This window comes from Desmodus rotundus, chromosome 13 (assembly GCF_022682495.2).
Source record: "Desmodus rotundus isolate HL8 chromosome 13, HLdesRot8A.1, whole genome shotgun sequence".
NCBI lineage: Eukaryota > Metazoa > Chordata > Mammalia > Chiroptera > Phyllostomidae > Desmodus > Desmodus rotundus.
In genome coordinates, this window is record NC_071399.1 from 42,561,045 (window position 1) to 42,586,047 (window position 25,003).

A 25,003-nucleotide genomic window follows, 5' to 3' on the forward strand; every position below is an offset into this window, starting at 1 on the left:
CCACACCCCAACCTACCATGCCAGCAAATAGGGCTGAGGCAGGGAACCTGCGTTTTGAGAAGCCCTCCAAGTGACTCAGATGAGCACTCACGTTGGGGTGTCCCTAGCCCAGGCCTCCCGCTGCCACGTGCAGCCCTGCCCCTAGACCTCCTGCAAGGGCCTAGGGCGGATCAAAGGCGTCCCAGGGCTGGACACAGGACAGGTATCCCTCTGCTGAGGCTCAAGGATCGCTAACCTCTGCTCCCTGGGTGGAGTTCGGCCGCCCCGCCCGCACACCTCCAGCTGCGCAGGTGGCTGGGCAGGGCCTGGAAATAAAGTCAAAGGAGCAACACCTTGAAAAACAGTCTTCCGGCCCAGACTCCTCGGTCGCCAGTTCCAGGAAGCCCTCGGATCTGCCACCATGGGTAGGCTCATGTGTCCGGGCTCGGGCGGTGTTTTCGGAGGCTGCGTGGTCAGGGCGCTTGAGAGGGGGTGTCAAGGGTCCAGCCGGGTTGTAACGCTGGTCCCTGCTGTCGCCTGCGGCTCGCGGACTGGCACGCCGTGCTGGGAGAGGTGACACTAAGGCGAACTCAGGGGCGCGCGGCAGGGACTCGTCGCCGCGATGAGAAGAGATGAGGGGTTAGTGGAGCTGGAGTCTGAGGGCTCCGGGGAAGTTACTGGGCGCGGGATCGCAGATGCGGAGGTCCCCGCGATGCCGAGACTCAGAGGGTGCAAAAATGAACGCAATAACTTTGACCAGCCCCCGCCTGTTAGGAATCCTCAGTCCTCGGATTTCCACCGCGAGGACTGGGGGTGTGGGCATGATAGAACGGCTAGCAGAACCTCCACCCGCCTTGGGCGCTTAGCGGCTGGTGACCCCAGAGCTCCAGAGGGAATACTGCCTGGCCCAAGACGAACTGGGGCTGGCCCTTTGTGGCCCTTCTTTTATTCTGTCACTATCTTCAGACTTCAAGAGAAGGCACAGAGGAGAATTGCTGGTTCTTCATAGGTAGAGTGTCAGCAGAACATCTAGGAAACAACTTCAGGCTTCCCGCTTCAGAATAAACAGCTCTGCAATAAATGCAGAAGCAGAGAGTAGGCCAGAGATCAGCCAGACCTCTTCTCCCTTAAACATGGGGAAGGCAAATCAAGTGATTCACCTGGGTGCCATGGATGGGCCCAGGCAGGGACAGTGTGGCTTTGGGGATCAGACTGTAACCTACCAGCCCTAATACTCCCATTGTACCACTTGCTACTTCTATGATTTTGCATCAGTAAAATAAGCTCTTTGGGCCTGACTTCCTCAGCCATTGAATAGAAGTATCAGTACTGACCTCAGTGGCTGGGTTGCAGTGTATAAGAATGTTACACCTGTGTGGGCTCACAGAGTCTCACTGTCCCATGCATTGTCATGGTTCTGAGATAACAGTTCTGAGTGCTTCCTATGCGGGACTCGTAGTTGTGTCTAACTGTGCTGTTCCAGAAAGATGTTACAGCCTCTCTCTCAGGTGCAGGTGCAGTCTGTCAGCAGTGTGTGCTTCGCAGGCAGACCAACTCCTGGGCTGGAGTTCTGGATCCCACCTCAAACACCGTTGGCTTGTCAGTTGGTTAACTTTTCTGGGAGGTGATCTGAGGGGTTTTTTTTTTTTTTTTTTTTTTTGGTCTTTAGGTGACAAATACCTGAGTAGCATCTGTGGTGATTTACGACTTCCCTAAAATATTTCCAGTCAGGGTGGCTGATTATTGATGAATGAACACAATTAGCTTTTGAAATGTAGCCCTAGTGAACTGACTTTTTCCAGTTTACAAACTGGTTCTTAAAGGGTGAGTTTTGTTATCATTTTGCATCTGAGTTTGGCATAGCATGTGAGTAGCAACAAAAAGTTTATATGCAGGCAACAGTTTTATTTTTAACTCAGGTCCTAAATTTTCAATATCTAGGTTTAGTTAGTAAGTGAAAGAAATAATTAGAAAACGTTTTTAGTAAAGTTCTAGCAGTAACTTCCCCTTTTAAGAACAGATTTTTGGTGCTTAGATTATGCCAAGTTGTTTCAGATCCCCTGATCACTGAAGGGAACACTTGGAACAGTTGGTGAATACAGCAGGAGGGAAAGAAGCAAGGAAATGGTTCACAGGAAAATGTTTGCTTTGAGCTGATTTCATCTCATGTGTCATCGGAACTAATTTTTACACCAGGTTCTTTCACTCACCCTAGGAATGGAGAGGCAGAAATTATGACTGAATAGGAAAGTGAGAAATGTGATGAGAGTCAGAACTGTACCATTAAGGCATTAGTTAGACTCAGTAACACAAGCAACAAGAATCCACAAGAATAAACTGGATAGAAAGTTGCTTTGGGGTGAGACTGGATAGCTAAACCTGACTGCAGAATCTGGTTAGAATCTCTAATGCCAACACTTTGCTTTAAGAGGAGTCAGCAAACATAATAGATAGAAGAAAAAAGGAAACGAAATATAACCAGAGACACTGAACTTAAGAACAATCTAACAATGGTCAGAGGGGAGTGGGGAGGGGACAGTGAGGAGAGGGGATTACAGGAACTACTTTAAAGGACACATGGACAAAATCAAGGGGGAGGGTGGAGGTGGGGGAGGGAGGGGAGTTCAACTGGGGTGGGGTGGAGGGACGGGGAGAAAAGGCACACAACTGTAACTGAATAACAAAAAAAAATAATAAAAAAATATATATAAAACAATAAAAAAATAAAATTATTAAAAAAAAGAGGAGTCAGCAAACTTTTCTTGCAAAGGGCCAGATAGTCAATATTTTTGGCTTTAGGGATTATATAGTTGAGTGGCAACTACTCAACTCCACCTTTGTAGTTCAAAATATATAAACAAATGAGTGGAGTTGTATTCTAATAAAACTTTATTTATGGCCTTTAAAACTTTATTTATTTATGTAGTCAAGACACATACCTAGGTTGCAGGTTCGCTCCCCAGTCAGGGTGCATACGGGAGTCAACCAATCGATGTCTCTCTCTCTCTCTCTCTCTCCCTCCTCCCCACCCTTCATCTCTCTAAAATCAATAAACATATCCTTGGATAAGGATTTTTTTAAAATTTTATTTATGGGCACAGAAATTTGAATTTTATGTAATTTCATATGTCACTAAATAGTCTTTTAAAATTGTTTTTTCATCATTTGAAAATGTAGAAACCATGCCGGATTTGGCCCATGAAACATAGTGTGCTGGCCCTTGCTTTAAAATATGGGTGTGCTGATCAGAGTTGGGGATGGAGAAAGGGTTAGTGTCCCAAGGGCTGTCTTGTGTAGTTAGGTCTCAGAATGACCAAAGACCCCTCAAGTGACTGGAGAGCTGCCTCTCAGGCCTTTGTGGAGTTAGACTTGCTTTGAAGATTTTAAGTATTTGATCTCTCTCCTCTCACCTCACCCCACTTTCTTACCCACAGGTTAGCAAGCATCTACATTAAATTTGTTGCTATCACAAATTACTTTGGTCTGAAAAACCATAGATCCTGCTCTGTCATTTGCCAAGTGTTTGACTGAAAATTAATCAGACTCATAGATTGAAAGCAGGAAGTAGAGGGATTGAGCAAAAATTGAAAAGGATTCAGACATGGACAAGTGTGGTGGTTGTGGGGTGGGGCGAGGGGGTGTAAGGGGAGTAAATGGTAATGGAAAATACAATAAAAAAAAAGATAAGAAGAGAAAATTAAGTATGAGACGGATTCGAGTTCTCCCTCTTCCAGGGCCTCCAGGCTGATTTGAGAAATTCACTCACTTAAGAAAGGATATTTTATTATGTTCCTGCCCCTCTTCCCCAGTTATCAGCCTCCTGCCTGAGCATAAAATGATGGATTAGCCTTAAAGGTGTGGAAGACCAGGCTACTTAAAAACCCTTCTGCATCCTCTCCTCTTGCTAGAGGCTCCTGGGTAAACCAGAGAACAATGCTGAGGTCCCAGAGCAGCTGGCACTTCTGCTACAGGCTATATGTGTACAGCTAGAATCTGAGATGGCTGCACATCAAAGGTGGCCTTGGGTTCTGACGCCTGGGAGAATCTTCTTCCTCCCAGACAGTAAGAAGAAAAAATTGACATTGGTTCTTCCACGTTGGCATGACTCTAAGTCTGTGGTCTTCAAACTTTATCATGTATCAGGATCACCAGAGTGAGGGTTGCCAGGTTGCCAGGCCCTATCCCTAGAGTGTCTACTTCAGGATGTCTAGGACAAGGTTCAAGGGTTAATGTTTGCACAAGCTCCCAAGTGCTGCTGCTGGTCCCAGGACCACACTTGGAAAATCACTGCTTTAAATGACAGGCTCTCTTTCTCTTGATCCTCACCTTGTCCAAATGTTGCCACTGTGCCCTCAAATGAGGTTATGGCTAGAAGAGCTCGAACAGTGGCCCCTGCATTGTCCATGATAATCAAGTTTTGGGTGAATTTGAAAACTAGCTTGCAAAGGCTAAGAACCTGGGGTGGAAAAGAATAGAAGTGATGAATCTATATGGCCCAGCAAAGGCTGTCAGGGGTCAGGCCTAAATTCCTTAAAAATCTATGCAGATATTTATTTACCATGTAAAGGTAGAAAAGAGTCCTACCTTAAAGAAATACATATACTCAGGGACAGGAACACAAGCCCATAAACAACATTTTTCACATTGAGTTACAGTTGAGGTGCATGAAGTAGAAGACCAGTGAAAGCAGCCCCTAATAATGGCTTGTCAAAGTTGGATGATTTGCCATCTTAATGCTAAATTTTTACATAATCCTTCACACCTCTGCAAAGTGTCCTGAGTGGAATTATTCCATTATTGGTTTACTTGGATTTTTGGATTAATAATTTTCCTGCTGCCTTTTGAGTCACTGTTAGTTAATGGGCTTGTTGAGCCACCGGGAAAGTTCACTAGTGAGAGGGACAGTTGTCAGGGCATGAGTGGAAGCATGGAGCTGGGAATACCCAGCCAGCTATGTCCCCTCTCAGGGTAGCTCTAGGACACAATGGCATCTTGATTTCATCCCTGTCAGGAGAGAAAGTGGGTAGGTGTCCCAGGTGAGCTGATAAGGAACTAAAACCAACGGTGGAATCTGAGGATGATGAAAGAATGAGAGCAGTATCATAAGCAAGTAAATGAGAACATTGACTCATAGACTGGGGTTGCAACACAAAGAACCAGAGAACTACTGTTTTGTAATTATGTCCATTGGTTTCAGAGGCCAGAAATACATCACTGAGGAAAATGGCCACAGGATCATCTCATGGGGTTGATGTGAACAGGATTGTGTTAGACAGGCCTGGCCATGCTTCTGCTCACTGCCGAGATTGGGTACAAGTGCAGCTAATGATTCACTGGACAGTCTCCACAGTTGGAAATTACCACGGTTAAGGGGAAGGGATATGATCTCATAGATGATTTCGTTCCTCCAGACTGGAAACCAACCAAGGCCTCCCACTAGTCTGCCAAAAGGAGTCTTTCATTGGGTTTGGGTTTAGAGTCATCAGTTATTATGTGGAGCTTGTAAAACTGAGCAAAAACCCAAAGGAATATGTGGTTTAAGAATCAGACTTAAGACTGGAAAGTTCACAAAATGTACTTACATATGACAATTCATTGAAAGCTCTCATACCAAGCATTTGAAACTTCTACAATCCACCCCAAGTGGGAAGATTTTGTTACAAAATCTATTACAACTATCAGGAGGTGTATTTGAGATGTTCTTGGAGGAACAAATCTTTTTTTTCACTTAGCCAAAACACGTAAGTTCATATGGTGTATTTCTTTCCTGTGGCTGCTGTAAGAAAAGTAGCACAAACTGGATGGTTTAAAGCAATAGAAATATATTCTCTCATAGTTCTGAAGGTTGGAAGTCCAAAACCCAGGTATTGGTATGGCCATGCTTCTTCTGAAGACCCTTGGGGAGAATCTGTTCCATGTGTCCCTCTTAGCTTCTTGGCATTCCTTGGCTTATAGATGCATCACTCTGATCTCTGCCTCCATGGTCACCTGGCCAACATACCTTGTCTGTGTGTCTTCACCTCATCTCCCCTCTGTGCATGTCTGTCCTCACATGGCTGTCTCCCTATAAGAACACCAGTCATATGGATTGAAGACCCACTCTACTCCAGTATGACCTCATTTTAACTCATTATAACTGCAGTGACCCCTTTTCAAATAAAGTCACATTCTGACATTCTGAGAAGGAAATGAGTTTTGGGGACACACACCATTTAACCCAGTATACATGGTAATAGAAAATGTTCTCTCTGAAATATGTACACCACTGATACATAACATTAGGTAGAAAATATTCTTCATGTGTAAAGATAACTATATTGCAAACTGCATCCTCAGCTTAAGGTGCTAAATTTGGTGACTAGTGTCTTCCCCCAAACAGCAGATGGGCTTTTCTGGTCATAGTTTTAATCAATTGTAAACAACAATCCATTTAATAACAGAATTATTATGTAGAAAACACTTCCCATATATATCTGGTGAATCAGAAATGCTCACAGGGATGTCATAGATTCAGGTAATTTACCTCAAATTAATTCTAAAAATTATGCCCATACTGTGGATAAAATTTCCAGGCAACATTTAACTATGGATAAGGCTTAACCTTTTCTTTGTAGGTGTTTCTTCTATGCATGCTCATTTAAAAATTACAAGACTAGAAAAAATGAGTCACCTAACATTTCTATGGAGAGTTGTTAGAAAACATCTAACAGATTTTAAAACATGCAAATATTTTACCAGCATTCTAGTTCTAGAAATTTCTTAGAGATAGTCTCATGATAGGAATGAGGCTTGGGCAATCTAAATATCAAGTGAGGGGAAATGTGCATTTTGTACATAGCTTTGTAGCCTAACTTTACACTGTCCATGATCATAAAGCAAATTTTCTAGCCAGGATTTAACATCTAAGAGTAAATATTTGTCTCTAGTATTTAGAGTCTCTAACTTAGCTGCCTCCAAAGCAACACCCCCTTCCTCCTGCCCCCCACTCAAGGACAAGAATATTAGTTCCTTTTGATTTAGTGACACTTGTGTGTTTGGTATTGTTTTCTTGTGTGACAATAAACAATATTATTAGGGCCAATGCTGATAAACTTGCTAGTGTCTCCAGTTGGGTGTGTGTAATTACCTGCAGTGGGAGGGTATTGTGCGGGCAGCTGATAGCTGTTGTGCTGTTCTCTTATTTCATTTTGGAACCTACTCTGAGGATAAGTCTGCCTGCTCTTTAACCTGAGAATTTATTCACTCTCAGCAGTCATAGCACTTAAAGTAAGCCTGATTCAATGTGCAGAAGAAAGGATGTTCGTCTAGAATAAAAGACTGTCCAGGTGTAGATAAAGGACATAACTCGGAGAGCAAGTGCTGCCTCCCTAACACCCAGTAAAATCACCTCCGTGGGATAACTGTTCCCTGCCTCTACCTGAGGCAGAGTATAAGCCTGTGCCTGGATCTTCCTCTTTTTTTGATTTATGTATTTTTAATTTTTTTAATATATTTTACTGATTATGCTATTACAGTTGTCCCATTCCCCCCCTTCCCTCTACTCCATCCTGCACACCCCATCTCTCCCACATTCCCCCAGCTATAGTTCATGTCCATGGGTCATACATATAAGTTCCTTGGCTTCTACATTTCCTATACTATTCTTACCCCCCCCTGTCTATTTTCTACCTACCATTTATGCTACTTATTGTCTGTACCTTTCCCCCCTCTCTCCCCCTCCCACTCCCCTGTTGATAACCCTCCATGTGATCTCCATTTCTGTGGTTCTGTTCCTGTTCTAGTTGTTTGCTTAGTTTGCTTTTGTTTTTGTTTTAGATGTGGTTGTTAATAACTGTGAGTTTGCTATCATTTTTACTGGTCATATTTTTTATCTTCTTTTTCTTAGATAAATCCCTTTAACATTTCATATAATAAGGGCTTGGTGATGATGAACTCCTTTAACTTGACCTTATCTGAGAAGCACTTTATCTTCCCTTCCATTCTAAATGAAAGCTTTGCTAGATAGAGCAATTTTGGATGTAGGTCCTTGCCTTTCATGACTTGGAATACTTCTTGCCAGCCCCTTCTTGCCTGTAAGGTCTCTTTTGAGAAATCAGCTGACAGTCTTATGGGAACTCCTTTGTAAGTAACTGTGTCTCTTTCTCTTGCTGCTTCTAAGATTCTCTCCTTCTGTGTAATCTTAGGTAGTGTAATTATGATGTGCCTTGGTATGTTCCTCCTTGGATTCAGCTTCTTTGGGACTCTCTGAGTTTCCTGGACTTCCTTTGCCAGATTAGGGAAGTTCTCCTTCATTATTTGTTCAAAGAAGTTTTCCATTTCTTGCTCTACCTCTTCTCCTTCTGGTACCCCTATAATTCAGATGTTGGAATGTTAAAAGATGTCCTGGAGGTTCCTAAGCCTCTCCTCATTTTTTTGAGTTCTTGTTTCTTCATTCTTTTCTGGTTGGATGTTTCTTTCTTCCTTCTGGTCCACACCATTGATTTGAGTCCCAGTTTCCTTCCCACCACTATTGGTTCCCTGTACATTTTCCTTTGTTTCTCTTAGCAAAGCCTTCATTTTTTCATTTAATTTGTGACCAAATTCAACCAATTCTGTGAGCTTCCTGATTACCAGTGTTTTGAACTATGCATCTGATAGGTTGGCTATCTCTTCATTGCTTAGTTGTATTTCTTCTGGAGCTTTGATCTGTTCTTTCATTTGGGCCATTTTTTTTGTCTTGGTGTGCCTGTTACATAAAGGGGCGGAGCCTTACGTATTCACCAGGGTGGGGTAACGCTGGTTGCTGTACTGTGATGCTGTATGTGGAGGAGGGGTCTAATAGGGAGCAATGGCTCTTGCTCCACTCTCTGCCAGATTTCAGTCACTCCCTCTGCTACCCACAATCAAATTGGGCCCTTCTGGTGCTGCTTCCCAAGTGGGTGGGTTTGTGTATGTTCTAGGACCCTGTGAGTCTCTCTAACAAACTCTCCTGTGAGGCTGGGAGTTTCTCCCGCTGCCACCTCAACCCCCACAGGTGTTCTCAATCAGAGGTTTGAGGCTTTATCTTCCCATGCTGGGACTCTGGGTTGTGAGGTCTGCCAGCCTGTCCACCAGCTGCCACCTTGCTGGCCAGCTGCAACCTTGCCCATCCTGCTCCACAATCTGCCACCTCCCTGGGTCTGCCAGCCGCCGCCAGCCACCACCTTGCCCAGAGTCCTCTCTGCCCGGCTGCCCATCTCCACCCCTCCTACCGGACTGGATGAATGTTTCTTCTTTATCTCCTTGGTTGTGGGATGTCCCTACAGTTCAATTTTCTGTCAGTTCTGGTTGTTTTTTGTTTTTAAATTGTTGTTGTCCTTTTGGTTGTGTGAGGAGGAACAGTGTGTCTACCTATGCCTCCATCTTGGCTGGAAGTCCCAGATCTTTCTTTTTTGCATAACAGGTTATGACATATTAACTCTCTAGCACCCTCTGGCTTGGCTGCCCTTTCCCTGCAATTGAGGAACAATCAATCTCGGAGATGTCAACAGCCAGTTGGATCCTGAGACCCATAGAGATCATTTTTTTTCTGAAAGAGAACAGAAGTGGTGGTCAGGATGCACATATGTAGTTATGGAAACAATGATAAAAGTTATAGCTTATTTATGAAACCATCAGAGGAAGCTTTTATGGACCTCTTAAGCTTATCATTTTAGGCAATCATGTGTAGAAGTCTTTTTAAAAGGTAAGAGAATATTTTAAAAGTACGAGAAAACTAATGGCTTGTTTAAAGCAACTTGATTCTGCAGACCATACATGGGTGCCTTCTGTGTTCATGTAGCTACTTGTTGAATGTGAGGGAACAAATAGATTTTCTCTTAGTGGTAAAGAAGGGGGTTGTGGAAAGGAAGCTGTTTCTATAAAAAAAAAAAACAACAAACATTGAAGGAAGGGCGGGGCCTCTGCCCATATGTGGACAGGCTATATCCTGCATGAGGCCCGGCAAGAGGGCCACAGGGGATGGGGTGTAGCCCATGCTCCATCCTCAAACAATGCATCCTCGCCAGGACACCTTTTCTTATTGGAGCTAAGCCACTGTCCACTCATCAAGCTGTGCCTCCTGGGGCAGCATCTGGTCTGACAGATCACAATTTCCTAATGCATAAAAGAAGTGCCATGTGCACATAGACCAATGGAACAGAACAGAGAGCCCAGAAATAAACCCAAGTCCCTACCACCAATTAATATTCAACAAAGGAGGGAGGAGCATAAAATGGAGCAAAAATGGCCTCTTCAACAAATGGTGTTGGGAGATCTGGACAGCTACGTGCAAAAAAATGAAACTCGTTCACCAACTTACACCATACACAAAAATAAATTCAAGGTGGACAAAAGACTTAAATATACATTGTAATACCATAAAAGTCCTAGAGGAAAACTGACAGGAAAATCTCAGACATTCCACGCAGCAACATCCTCACAGACATGTCCCCTAAAGCAAGGAACATAAAGGAAAGAATAAACAAATGGGACCTCATCAAAATAAAAAGCTTCTGCATGACTGAAGAATACAGCATTAAAATGAAAAGACAACCAACGGTATGGGAAAACATACTTGCCAAGGATACCTCAAACAAGGGGCTGATCTCCAAAATATATCAAGAACTCACAGGACTCCACTCCAGGAAGACAAACAACCCAATTAAAAAATGGGCAAAGGACTTGAACAGACACTTCTCTAAGGAAGACATACAGAGGGCCCAGAGACATATGAAAAGATGCTCAGCCATAACTAGCCATCAGAGAGATGGAAATTAAAACCACAATGAGGACCATCTCACACCAGTCAGAGTGGCCAACATAAACAAATCCACAAACAAATGTTGGAGAGGATGTGGAGAAAAGGGAACCCTAGTGCACTGTTGATGGGAATGCAGACTGGTGCAGTTACTGTGGAAAACAGTATGGAATTTCTTCAGAAAACTAAAAATGGAACTGCCTTTTGACCCAGCAATTCTGCTGCTGGTATTATACCCTAAGAACCCTGAAATGCCAATCCAAAAGAACCTATGCACCCCAATGTTCATAGCAGCACAATTTACCATAGCCAAGTGCTGGAAGCTACCTAAGTGCCCATTAGCAAACGAGTGGATCAAGAAAGTATGGTATATGTACACAATGGAATTCTATGCAGCAGAGCGAAAGAAGGAGCTTAAACCCTTTACAACAGCATGGATGGAACTGGAGAGCATTATGCTAAGAGAAATAAGCCAGACGGTGAGGGACAAATACCATATGATCTCACCTTTATCTGGAACATAATCAACAGAAGACATTGAACAAAAGCAAACAAAATATAACCAGAGACATTGAAGTTAAGAGCAATCTAAAAATAGCCAGAGGGGGGGCGGGAAAGGACACTGGGGAGAAGGGTTTTCAGGAACTACTATAAAAGACACATAGACAAAACCAAAGGGAAGGGTGGAAGCAGGGGAGGGAGGTGGGTTTGGCTGGCATGGGGTGGAGGGTGGGGGGGGAATGCAGACAACTGTAATTGAACAACAATAAAATAATTTTTTTTAAAAAAAGAAGTGCCATGTGGACTTGTAGGGACCCTGAGGGTAGGACATGTGGCAAACCATTCAAGTGGGGGAAAAAACTCATGAAGTTGTTACCAGACAGGGGCCTGTCCCTGAGTGGGTCAGCCTAGAGCCAGCTGTCATGTGTGGATTCTTGACTTGGTGTAGGATAGATTTCACAACATGAGTCCAGGTGACTATGAGGGTACATTTTTTAAAGCTGGGGACAGTGAAACAAGGAAGGGCTTAGCATAGAAAAAGCAACAGGAGAACCTAGGCTGGGCTGCCTTAGTTCACTGGGAAGTCAGAGAAAAGGGGGCCTTGAGGACAAACTGGGACAAGCTGCTGCTGCCCATTGCCTTAGAATTTAGGACATGGGGGTGGCTATGGGGAAAGAAGTGGGGAAAGAAGAAGGGAATGGCCTGGGCTGCTCCCCAGAGGGCATGCACAGTGGGTCCTTTGTTTTGAGGTTTTTATCTCTCTCTTGCAGGCAGGAATCTTAGGGGAGGTCTCAGGGGAGGGTTTCAGTAGAATATTCATCAGTTTTTCAGGTGTGCCCTTTCCGGGTCATGGTCTCCTCTGATTGGTCAGTGCCATCATGGTCTCCTCTGATTGGTCAGTGCCAGGGCAGGGGGTCTTTAGTTGTTGTAGTTGGTTCTGGGATTGCCCACCTGGTTCTGCTGCTTTTCTGGCCCTAGAGCTGAAACACAAGTGAGGCCAAGATGTTATCTCCAGGGAGGTGACCTCTTGTATCTTCTTGTAAATTGCTGGACCAGTTTGTTCAGCTGCGTGTCTCAGTTTTCCTATTCTATTTGCCAACAAATGGTCAAGAAACAGACTCAAGAAGAGCTGCTTCAGAAACGAGGGACTGGGTTACAGACACAGAATTTGGTCTAAAGTTAATTTGCTGTTATAGAATCACTCATTTAAGGAGAGTAAAGTACTTTTCACTTCTTTTTTTTTTTTAATACTCACCTGAGGATATTCTTATTGAATTTAGAGAGGGACAGAGAGACGAAGAGAAACATTGGCGTGAGAGAGAAACATCTATTGGTGGCTTCTTGTATGCACCACAACCGGAGACGGAACCTACAACCTAGGCATGTGCCCTGACTGGGAATTGAACCCTTGACCTTTTAGTTTATGGGATGATGCTACAACCAACTGAGCCACACAGGCCAGAGCACTTTTCACTCTTGATCAAAGTTGATCAATTTTGGAAAAATGATCAAAGCAAGTATACAACAAAAGACACACAAGTTTTTTCATCTTCCTATGTATTCCCACATTGCCTTGCCTCAGGTCAACCACAGTTATGCCTCATGCATATCCTGGTAGGCTCTTTTTGAAGTGGTTTCTCAAAAAAAAAAGTGATGTATGAAGATCTAACATTTTTCAGAAATCAGAACGACTTGCTTGGTCAGGGGCAGTTGACCAAAAAGATCTAAGATGGGCATAAAATATTTGGAAGGCTGAGAGAGCAGGTGAGGTGCTAACTGCCCTAATGGTGCAGGGAGCTATGAAGAGCCTGGCACAAAGAGAGAAGTCGTGTGCCCACATTCTCTGTGGGGTGGAGAAGATGGAAGTCAGATCCCAAACAGCTGTGAGTGCTGTGTGGAGCAGCAGGTCTGACTGTATAGGTAACAGGGAGCAAGCAAGATTTGAGAGCAGTTCTGAAATGCACCATCTAGGGAAGCTCAGGTTGGGTGGACAGGAGACCGGGAAGGTAAAAGAAGGACGGAACCTTAAAAACAGGTAAAATTAGCAAAGGCCAGAATCATATCAGAGGATCTAATCACCTGGATAGGAGTGGCCACTTAGCATGCACATCTTTGCACCAGGCCCATCTCTTTATGCTCTGTAGTGTCATTCTATAGTAGTGTAATGCCGTTCTAGACTTCAGCATAACCAGGAAGGTTTGATAACTTGCAAAAAGCCAGGCCCCACCCTCAGTGTTTCAGATTGTGTTGGTCTGGGGTGGACCTGAGAGTTTGCATTTCTGATGAGTTATCAGGTGCTGCTGCTGCTGGTCCAGAGACCCCACTTTGAGACTCACTGCCCTGGGGAATTAAAAATGATCCTTAAACCCTTACCACTACCACATGTCACACACTATAGTGCTGCCCATTGGAAAAACAGCTTGATTGAAAAGCAATGTTTGCTACTGTGGTTTGTATTTGAGAAGATTGACTTTTCTCTGTCTAATCTCCATGCCTGAAATTCCCAGGGTGACATCATAAGGGCCTTATGCGTTTGGTCAATGTGAGCAACCCTGGAGGGGACTGCATATTTCTTTGAGAGCCTTCTCACCCCTGCCAAGGCTTGCCATGGAAAATTCTTCTCCATATTTTTATTTTAAGTCAATTCATTCGAAACACCCATGTATACTACTCAGCTGTCTTCATGGGGTGCATTGAATAACAAACTTCATTGTATTAATGTAGATTCTGATTAATCAACTTTCAAAGAAGGTATTAGCCTCTCTAGATGAAGGAACAGAGGTCCAGTGATTAAGTGCTTTGAACAAAGCCACCTGGCTAGGAAGACTGTCTCTGAGCTGTGGTTCAACCTCCTTATTTTCAAGGCCCATGTTCTTCCCCCTAGTAGATTCAGGAGCAGTGTTGAGAAAGGAGTTCTTACCTTAATTCAGAAACCACTTAGGCTAAGAGTGAGGCTAAGCATATTCTAGCAGAGACCACTACCTTCCTTGGGGTCTCATGTGACCTACTTTGTGAGGCATATGCATGGCCTAAGAACAATAATGATCAACTTAACTCATTTTAATCCTGGTATATGAAACTATTGGCAGACCACTCCTGCTTTGCAGCACCCCTGGAAGGCAGCATCTCTGCATTAGAGATGGAGAGTCAGTAACCTGCAGAAGGTAGCAGAGCACGTACAGATTCTGCCAGATCGCATCAAAAAGGCGGGTGCCAGGTATGGACTTCTAAAGCCCCAGGTAGAAAATGTAGCTTAGGAAAAAAAAATACAAAAAAGGCATTCTGCCAACAAATAAAACTGCTAAGAAGTTCAAGTCTTGGCTCTATATAAATTGTGATAAAAACATATGTTTGCAAAGCTTGAGGCCACCCATGTGTTATTTCCTATTGCTGCTATAACAAATTAGCACAAACTTATTGGCTTTAAATGTCACAATTGTATTGTACAGTTCTGGAGGTCAGAAACTGACCTGGATCTCACTGAGCTAAAATCAAAGTGTCAGCAGGGCTGTATTCCTTCTGGAGTCTCAAGGGGAGAAACCATTTCCTTGCCTTTTTTAGATCCTAGAAACCACCATATTCCTCAATTTGTCTCATGGTGGCCTTCCAATAATTGCCATCACTCGAGCCTCGGCTTCTTGCCTCATATCTCCTCCTTGGACTCTTTTAAGGACCCTTGTGGTTGCCCTAAGGCCACCCAAATAATCCAGGATGAACACTCCATCTCAAGGTCTTTGACTGAATTACTGAGTCCTTTTGCGAGGGAAGGTAACATGGCCACAACTGCCAGGGATTAGGACATGGACATCTTTGGGGCACCAGAGTTCTGCATACCACACCACACAACTTTGGAAATATAATCTCTAACACATTATGCAACACTTACAGTATTCCCCCAAGTTCATTCTTGGTAACTATAAGGAACAATTTTCTCTCAACATGAAGGTGAGAGCTCCTCTGTTAGACTTCAGCAAAATGCCTCATTCCTTCTCTCCCCAAGTCCAAGTGCTAGAAACTCATTCTTTAAACCCATCATGGTGCTGAAGGAGTTTTTAATTTCTAGGTAACGAACAGTTAAAGTTAGGGTTTCCATCCCTAAATGGTTTGAAATATGGAATGTGGTTTGTTAGGTAGTAGGAAATAGTCACCTGAATGGAGAGATTTCATGAAGTAATGAGAAGTAATAGACTGTCTTTCTTGTTTTTTCCTGCTACTACCCCCAAATGAATAATCATAGAAATTTATAATGTATATTTATTTTATTAAATTCTTTATCCAAACGAAAGGTAAAAGCACTGCTTGTCTTAAAATAACAATAAGAACCAGCCTTGATTCAGTGTTTGCCATGTGCCTGGTACCGGCTAAGCTAGCTCCATGGCAAGCTTGATTCTAAACTGGTTTACTCAGATCAGTAGTTAAATCCAAGCAACCCATGAATGATGCTAGAAACATCTGACCACTCAAATATGCTGATTAGATTTACTATCAGGATACCAAGAACAGACACAATTGTACCAGAATAAACAGACTCTTGTGACAGTTGAAATTTGAGTTCAGATTTAAGGCTCAGCATAAGCACCACTTCTGCTTTCTAAGATAGCAATCCTGTTGACACGGGTGTATTAAGATAAAAAACACTGACTACAGTATTACATCTAGTAAATAGCTCTGAATTCTACAGAAGTGTTTAGCAACCTCTGCCCTGCAATGCATGCCTTTTGAAAGTACACCTGTCAGAAAATAAAAAACTTCCTGAGTGATGCTGTGTACTCAGATTTTCTCTTGAGGTAGCTTAGAAATATCATTTTCCACAATGTAGTTCTGTGTGTGATGGTTATAACAAGACCTAAGTTGTCTGATTGTTTTGGTCTTTTTTCTATAACCCTATTTATGTTTGAACTAAATAAAACCTTTGCCACTACTATTTAACAAATAATCAGTGTTAAATAATATTTAGCAAAAAAAATTATAGATGCTACCTTGGCCAAGCAAAGTTTTTCCTTGAAAACCAACATTCTGGGAAATATGCAGAAGGTATGATCTCAGTGAAGATCTAGGCTATCTCTGTTGAGTTTGAGTGTTCATACCTCCCTCCTGCTTTTCTAAAGAAGATCCATTGCAAGGACCAGTCTGTGGGTGTCAGTCCCTTCTGTGTCTGGTCTTTAGGAGACAATAGTAAGACAACATTATATGGAGTCTAAGTAGGCAGAACACCATAAGGTCCTGCCATGTCCTCAAGAAGACAGAGCACCACTGCAACGAAACTGGGCTTCTAATACTGCCAACGGGCTTTACAAAACATGTGTCCTAAATCCATGCAGGTCAGCCTCATGGGCAGAAGGTGGCTAGCAGGAGGGGCAAATGCAACTAGCAGTAGCAGAGCCAAGACCTGAACATGGTATTTGATGAATTGGTACTTTGGAATATATATTTATTCAACAAACATTCAATTTCCACTCTGTGAAAAGCACCATGCAAGGTGCTGAGGACTCTGTGGTAGTAGAATTTCCCACTGAGTGACGGTCAAGTCCTGGGCTGAGGCTTTTCACATGGAACACTTACAGCAGTCCTGTAAGGCATGTGGCATTATCTTCATTTGATAGACAGGCTGTCCAAAGTCACAGCTGGAAAGTAACCGGACTGAGATTCAATCACATGAACCCATGCCCGCATTCTTCACATGATGCCCTTCAAAGCAGCCCATTTCCACAAGGAAGTCTAACTGGGGAGAAAACCAGTCTTTTTTTTATTGTTGTTCAAGTACAGTTGTCTCCATTTCTCTCCCATTTCTCCACCCCCCCCCCCCAGCCATCCCCACTACCCACCCTTGATCCTATTTGCCTTTGGTTTTGTCCAAGTACGCTTTATAGAAGTTCCTGAAAACCCTTTCCCCTTTCCCCTCATTATCCCCTCCTACCTCCCCTCTGGTTACTGTCAGTTTGTTCTTAATTTCAATGTCTCTGGTTATATTTTGCTTGCTTGTTTGTTTTGTTGACTAGGTTCCACTTATAGGTGAGATCATATGGGAAAATCAGTCTTTTGGTGTTGAGGAAGATCCTTCCAGAACTTTTGTAGGCAAGAAGAGTTCAGAATCAGAGCCCTGTGAGATCAGGACAATTTATTTCCCTCCTAAAGATAAGGACTAAAATAGCATCACTGTTCTTAAATGGGTCAAAGTGAAACTGTCTGGTATGGGACCATGGGGCCATGCTGAGCTGGAGAAGTGCAAATACCCACAGCAGAGCATGACCAGAATCAGGAAGTATGGCCCCACCAGAGGAGCGAGTGGAGGCCTGAAAGACCACATGGGCCAAGAATGAAGTTCCTCAGGCAGAGTTGCAGTTTTGTTTATTGTGTCATGAGGCCCTGGACTTGCACATAATAGATCCAAGAGGAAGGGCCCCGAATGGGGAACCATGTAAGAGTGTGAGATGGGAAGCATTGGTGGAGACTTCAGTGTACTGTCCTGCTTCTATAGTCAGTTTCTGCTCTGAACTGACACAGAATGGCCAGGGAAGTGATAAACCTTATTTATGTAGATCAGTCAGGTAATTCAACATCACAGCCCACCGGTGGTTCTCAAAGTGTGGTCCCTGGACCAGAGTATCAACATCACCTTAGAACTCATCAGAGATGAAGCTCAAGGGGCCACCCCAGACCTATAGAAACAACAACTCTGGGCATATGGTCCAGCAACCAGTTCTCATAAGCCCTTGGGGTCATGCTGAGGTACATACCAGTTTGAGAACCACTGCTGTGGAATCACTGATTCCTAATAGAGGCAGGATGGGGCAGGGGGGCTCAGGGGACCCTTAAAACAAAGAACTCTAAGATGTGGTCTATGAGGGCTGGAGAGGGGGAGGGTGATGACTCCCTATGGGAAGAGGCCTAGCATGTAACAGCCACTGATAATTACTGGGCAATGTCTTGGTGTAGGAAGTAGTACGAGGAAATGTTAAGACTTGAGACAAGACTATGGTTCAAATTTTGTCAGAATTCAGGGGAGACAGAAGATCAGGGGCTAAGCAGTGGGGGTGAAGATAGTCAATGGCCCTTGGTTTGTATCAACTCATTTGGATTCTCACCCTTTGTCTTTTTGCTCTTCTGATAATAGGCCCTGCTCTGGTAGGTATTAGAAAAGATGTGGAGATGGCCAGCACATGATTCTTCCACTAAAGTAGGACCCAAAAAAAAAACAACTTTTATTGCACTGTAGTAACATAGGAGGTCAGAAAAGGCTTCATGAAGGGAAGGGAAGGAGGACATAAAAGGAACATTCCTTGCAGAGGATTTGCTGTCTTCTGCATTAAGGGCTTTGGGTGGATATACAACGCGTTCAGTGAACAAATGTTTGGGTATCATGTGAGCCCTCTATGCATGGGGGAGAGGCTGCAAGGAGGATGGGCCTAGTTAACAGGAATGGTGGTTGAATCCTCAGTGTTTTAGGTACCCATAAGCATTTCATATTTCCATTATTTAATCCTCATCAAATCTACTGACCTTGTGAGATACTAAAGAACATGCTAAAAGTTTGGATTTTATTCTGTGGGCAAATAGGCAGCCTTGGAAGTATTTTAAGAAGGAAATGGCTTTGGCACCATTCTCTGTGCCTCTGGTTCTCTGTTCTGACTGTACATGAGAATTGCCCGGAGCTAACTAGAAGGAAATGCAGCTGCCAGGCCCTCCTCTGGATAAGACACATGGTCTAGGGCTGGGACCCTGGTGAGGGCTGGAGCCATCTGGAATCCCATCAACCTTTTTGGCACCAGGGGCCAGCTTCATGGTAGACAACTTTTCCATGGACCAGGGAAGGGGGTGGGGGTGGGGGTGGGAGGGAGACAGAAGACAGATCTCAAGCAGTAATGCAAGTGAAGTTTTGCTCACTCACCTGCCTCTCACCTCCTGCTGTACACCTTGGTTGGGCAGGGTTGAGAGTGGTTTGGGGACCCTTGACCTCAACATATCTGACTTCCAGGAAAAGTCAGAGGGTCTGAGTTTAGGCTCAACAAAAAGTATGTTAGTTACTTGACTTTAATAGTGGCATCTTTGTTTTTCTTTCAGGAATGTCCAAACCACAGGTAAGTATCCTTTTTTCTTTTTTATATGGCTTTATCTTATAAAGTTTAGTCCGTTTTGCTCCTAAATGTTCATATTTGTGTTTCATTGACATAACAAATGTGTATCATTCATCTAACATGAATGAGAGGACAATCCTGAGTTGCTGTGTGACATTCCTTCTCTTTAGGAAATGCTATATATAGCCCTTCTCAGACTATCAGTAAAACTAGATGCTTCATTTCATTTTTGTCTCTGTGTGGTGTGTAATGGAATAGAAATTTTAAAATCTTATATTCTACCTCTGGATAGTCACTGACAAGTTTCTAAATAAGTACAAGCTACTTTTCATGCCATTAGCACTCATTTGTAAATATGGGCCAATGAAGAGCATATTTTAACCCCTGTTTCTTTTTGTCAGAGTTGCTTTGGGTATCCCCTGAGCATCTTCTTCATCGTGATCAATGAGTTCTGTGAAAGATTTTCCTATTATGGCATGAAAGGTAAATATTTTTGACATCCCGCCCCTTTGCGTGAAGAGGGCCAGGTACCACAGCCACTCATAACTGTGTTTCCCTCCCCCTCCCCCTGCCCACTGCGGAAAGCACTCCTGATTCTGTACTTCACACGGTTCATTGGTTGGGATGACAATCTGTCCACTGCAATCTACCACTCGTTTGTTGCTCTGTGCTACCTGACACCAATTTTCGGTGCTCTCATTGCTGACTCCTGGCTCGGAAAGTTCAAGTGAGTTGTTGCAACTTTCTTATTCACAAACAAGACAAAAAGTAATTATTACCTTTGTGATTTGAGATGGTAGACTCTGGGAGCAAAGAATTGGGAGCATAGAACTCTTAGGAGTGCATGCTGGACCCAGTTTCAGCTCATCATCGTACTCCCAGAGCTTGACACTGTGCCTGGCATTTATCAGTGACTGAAAATAGCTTTAGTAAGTTCTTTTTTTCCTCCTTCAAACAGGAATAACATCTTTGTCTCATCTTAAAATAGTAGCAGGAATACTGTCTATCATTAATAATGTGTGGGGCACTGAGTTAAGGGCAGGGAGAACAAAGAAACTCCCTAATTTATGTCCCAGCTGCCAAAAGGCTCACACTCCTCCATGAGTAGAGAGGACACATGACACTCACACAGTCCTTCAGGAAGTGCATTCAATAGCAGGTTATCAGGAAATTCCTAGGACATAATAAGCAAGGAAGTGGAGGCTCTTCCAGGCCAAAGACATGAAGTGTGCTGCAGCAGGAAAATTCACTCTCAAAGTATTTAATACAGTACAAAAATAACAAATGGTCCACTCCAGCCCAAATTTTACCAGGCAGAAGATAAGTATCTCTCATTGTCTAAAGTTTTAAGTACTGATTCCAATAGTTAAATTAAAGAAAACACTGAGTCTTTCAAAGAGTTCAAAGATGAAATGTATCTTCCTCCTTGCCCTGGCTCCTCCAGCCAAAACTTTGCTCTGCACTTTCAGGCTGGGCAACAAATTCTTCAGCAGGTTGCCTTTCTAAAGGTTACCAGTTTTACTCAAGTTTGAGAAACAAATATATTCGTGTCTGGGCTCTTGAAAGTTTAAGGTAGGGGACCTTTTGGTGGTGGAGTAGGAAGTGGACTGTACAATTAACTTGGATTTTCTTAACCCTTGAAACACAGGACAATTGTGTCACTATCCATTGTCTACACAATTGGACAGGCAGTCACCTCAGTAAGCTCCATTAATGACCTCTCAGACTACGACCACGATGGAACCCCTAACAACATTGCTGTACATGTGTGAGTTAATGTTACCTGCTGCCCTACTCCAACCCTCCCCCTGGTTTTATCCGATGCTCTAATTTTTAATCTTTTCCCTTGAACTTCATTGTAAGCGTAAGAAGGGCTTTACTCCCTCATTAGCAGTATAGAGAAAGCCATTTAATTGACTAAGAGTTAGGTCTTTAGTAGGTTACCATCCTAGCAGTTGTCTCAAATCATTGCTAACTTGAAGGCTTGCTGTCCAGAGTACATCTCACATGGTCAGTGCACAGAATATTTATATTAATCTTGATCTTCCCTAAAGGGACATAACTCCCACTGATCTTGATTGTTAGTTGTGCCAGGTTTCCTCAAGCCTCTGTACCTTTGGCTTTCTGTCTTATACTACATTTTTGCTGAGCTTTCAGTAATACAGTTTCATAAATATGTGTTTGAGTCCTGTGTTCTGAGTCCTTGATGGAAACTGCTATTGACAAATGCCCCTCTGTGAGATTAATTTCTCTTCACGGCAGTCTGGTCTAGCAGACACGTTACAAAGATTTATTTTCTTTCCTGTTCTCATGCTTTAATTCCTTAATCTCTAAGTAAACCGTCTTATCTGTTGGGAAAATATCATTGAAATTCAAATTTATATCTTCAGTCCCTGTATTTCTGGTTTGTTCATCAGTCAGATTGCTGTCCACACTAGGTCCCCTGAAGCAATACTCTCGGTGCCCGTAGGGAACTGTGTTGGTTGAGGGAAGTGGTTATTAGCTCAGTCTGGCAGCTCAGGCTTCCAGTTTTGACTCCCAGACCTGGGGCAACTTATCTTCTCTGTGCCTCAATCTTCTAATCTACAATATTAAGAACATGGACTCTGGAGCCTGGCTATGTGGGTTCAGATTCTGGCTGTGCCCCTTACTAATTGTGTGATCTTAAGCAAGTTTCCTAACCTCTGTGCCTAAGTTTCCTTATTCATAATAGCACCTATCTCATCTAGGACTGTTGTGTGTTAATCCAAACAGAGCACCTGGAACATTGTCTGGCAAGTGAGAAGTACTCAAGAAATCTTAGTTACTTATTTTATTTCATGGAGTTAGTATTAAAGCATTTAATACTAACAATTCTCACAAGAGTTCATGGTATACTATATTCAACTAGCCATGTTTTTGTGGTATTCTGAGATGCTTAGAGTGACAGCCCTGGCCAGTGTGGCTCAGTTGGTTGGAGTGTTGTTCCGTAAACTGAAAGGTCGTCATTTCAATTCCCAGGTTTAGTCCCTGGTCAGGGCATGCACAGGAGGCAACTAATTGATATTTCTCACATTGATGTTTCTCTCTCTTTTTCTTGCTTCTTTCTTCTCTCTCTGGAATAAAAAACAAATGCTCAGAGTGACAGCACTTAAATTATATTAAGAAGCAAACAATGAAAGAGGTTCTTCGATCAGCTAATTTGGGAAGATGAACATGATTTTTTAAAGAATTCTTTCCTTTGTTCAGTATCTCTCTTGACTTTATCTGTTCCATTAAATATTTTTTAGCATTTTAAAGCAACATAGCAGCCAAAAAGATATGGAAAAATCATAAAATCTAAAATTTGTAGTACCTGCTATAATTCAATGAACTACAAAATGAGGGTTGGTAAATTCTGTGAGTAATATTTTTTCAATTCAGAAAGTAAAACACTTATAGATAACTTAGAAAATGCAAAAGTAAATAAAAATAAATAACCCTTATCCCTTCTAGTTATTATAAATAATATTTTAATATTGTAAAAGATTATAATAATAAACTTTTGGCTCTAGTCTTCTGTAAACAAGATCATACTAAATAACTTGATATTCTGCTTTGCAATTAAATCATGTTTTCTAATTTTTTTGATGACTATTATGAGTCTATTAAGATTATACCAGAGACAATGCTTAAACATTTCACTTATCTATTCTTTTACTTAAAATGATAAAGCTGCAAAAGAACTCTGTACAAAAATTCTTATTCAGTATTCAAGCTATTACTTTAAAGTTTCTAGCTAGTATATTATTAGATAATGGTATAAGCTTAAAGGTCCAAGAGTCAAATTCCATTCACCCATCAAGACTGCATGTCTGTGCATTTTCCTCTCATATAGATTGTGTCCCTTTTCTGTGTTTACTGCTGCACCTGGTCCTCAGAGGGAAATTAGGAAACAAGAGGCTCCTGCTTCTAAGGATCTCACATTTTGGCAATAATTCCCACCCCCTTCTTTTTCTAGGGCATTGTGCATGATTGGCCTGGTGCTGGTAGCTCTCGGTACTGGAGGAATCAAGCCCTGTGTGTCTGCATTTGGTGGAGATCAGTTTGAAGAGGGCCAGGTAAGAGCACGTGCCTTCACAGAAACCACATAAATGAACTATAAACCTCCAGGAATCAAACTCTACTGACACAAAGTCTGTTCTCCACTGGATTCTTTTCTTTGGTTTTTTTTTTTTTAATTATTTTATTGTTGTTCAATTACAACAATAAAAGTTGTCTGCATTTCCCCCCACCACTTCCCCCCTACCCCAGCCATCATCACCTCCCTCCCCTGCTTCCGATCCCCCTTGGTTTTTTGTCCATGTGTCCTTTATAGTAGTTCCTGAAAACCCCTCTCCCCACTGTTCCCTCCCCACTCCCCTCTGGCTATTGTTAGATTGTTCTTAACTTCAATGTCTCTGGTTATATTTTGTTTGCTTTTTTCTTTTGTTGATTATGTTCCAGTTAAAGGTGAGATCATGTGGTATTTGTCCCTCACTGCCTGGCTTATTTCACTTAGCATAATGCTCTCCAGTTCCGATTCTTTTCAAGTAGACTTGAAAGTGAGATACTGACCAAATCTGAGAAGTAAATTCAGGTCATCAGCTACATTTGATCAGTTGATATATAGCCAAAGTCATTATACTTTAACTTTATCCTTTTTATTATAGGAAAAACAAAGAAACCGATTTTTTTCCATCTTTTATTTGGCCATTAATGCTGGAAGTTTGCTTTCTACTATCATCACTCCCATTCTCAGAGGTAAAAAATATCAGAAGGGGATTACTGTTTTTCTTTTTTTTAATTGTGGGGAGAAAGTCAGATTAAAAGTTTAAATCCTTGCTTTGTCTGTTTTGTATCTATAGTCTTCAGTTATACTTCAGCTACCAGACACACTGGAATACATATTGAAATCCAGAATATGCACTTCTTTTCTTTCGAATTTTATCTCCTTTTCAATCTTATTTGAATCCCTTATCCTAATGACTACTGAAGAATCTATGGCATCCTTAGCATAGCAGTCAATTTTTCTAAATTATTACTGATGCAAAGTCTTTATTCATGGTAAAAGATAAGACAGGAGAGACTGTGGAAACCACACATTTTGCCTTCAAATTTTGCTCCCCAGTGATATTCAGTGAGTTAGGAAGAATTCTGTGGGCAAGGTCTTATTCTTTGCTTTTCTATCACCTCACATATTTCAAAAAGAACTGCCCAAGAAAGAGGACAAGACAGCAACTAGCAACATCACTCAGATTTTAATGCTTACTAATGATCCATTAGAGTTTGTGAATTTTTGACATGGAAGGGAATATTTGGGAACAAATTAGACCAAAACAAGATTATGATACACACACTGAGTCATTTTAAATTATGAAATAAAATATTTTGTGAGGATTTCTGGATATCTGCATAAACTAGTAGTAGTTTGGAGATGATACTTAAACCACATTTCAACTTGTTTTGTATAAAAATTTAGTAGTTTTTATTCCTATGTTCCCTTACCTCCCCCACCTCCCCACCTACTAGAATATCAACTATGCATGTTTGAATTAGAGAATGTCTTAAAAGATAACTTTTTTAAAGGTAAAATCATGACTCTCACACAAATATGAAATAAGCATGTGATAAATATTTTATATAACTTATTAATTAATGAGGGAACTGGATAGTAGTCAGTTGAAATAGAAAT

The 25,003-nt window shown here is 42.3% G+C and overlaps 1 protein-coding gene across 1 annotated transcript in view; it reads left to right on the plus strand.

Annotated features, from left to right (window-relative positions):
- The first annotated feature begins 264 nt into the window (after positions 1-264).
- Positions 265-25,003, plus strand: part of SLC15A1 (solute carrier family 15 member 1) — a 60,787-nt gene continuing 36,048 nt past the window's right edge. The window contains exons 1-7 of the mRNA XM_024578893.3: positions 265-404; positions 19,298-19,314; positions 19,713-19,794; positions 19,897-20,038; positions 20,960-21,079; positions 23,291-23,390; positions 23,982-24,072. Of these exons, the coding sequence (XP_024434661.1) occupies positions 401-404; positions 19,298-19,314; positions 19,713-19,794; positions 19,897-20,038; positions 20,960-21,079; positions 23,291-23,390; positions 23,982-24,072 (556 nt within the window). The 5' untranslated portion in view covers positions 265-400. The remainder of the gene's footprint in view (positions 405-19,297; positions 19,315-19,712; positions 19,795-19,896; positions 20,039-20,959; positions 21,080-23,290; positions 23,391-23,981; positions 24,073-25,003) is intronic.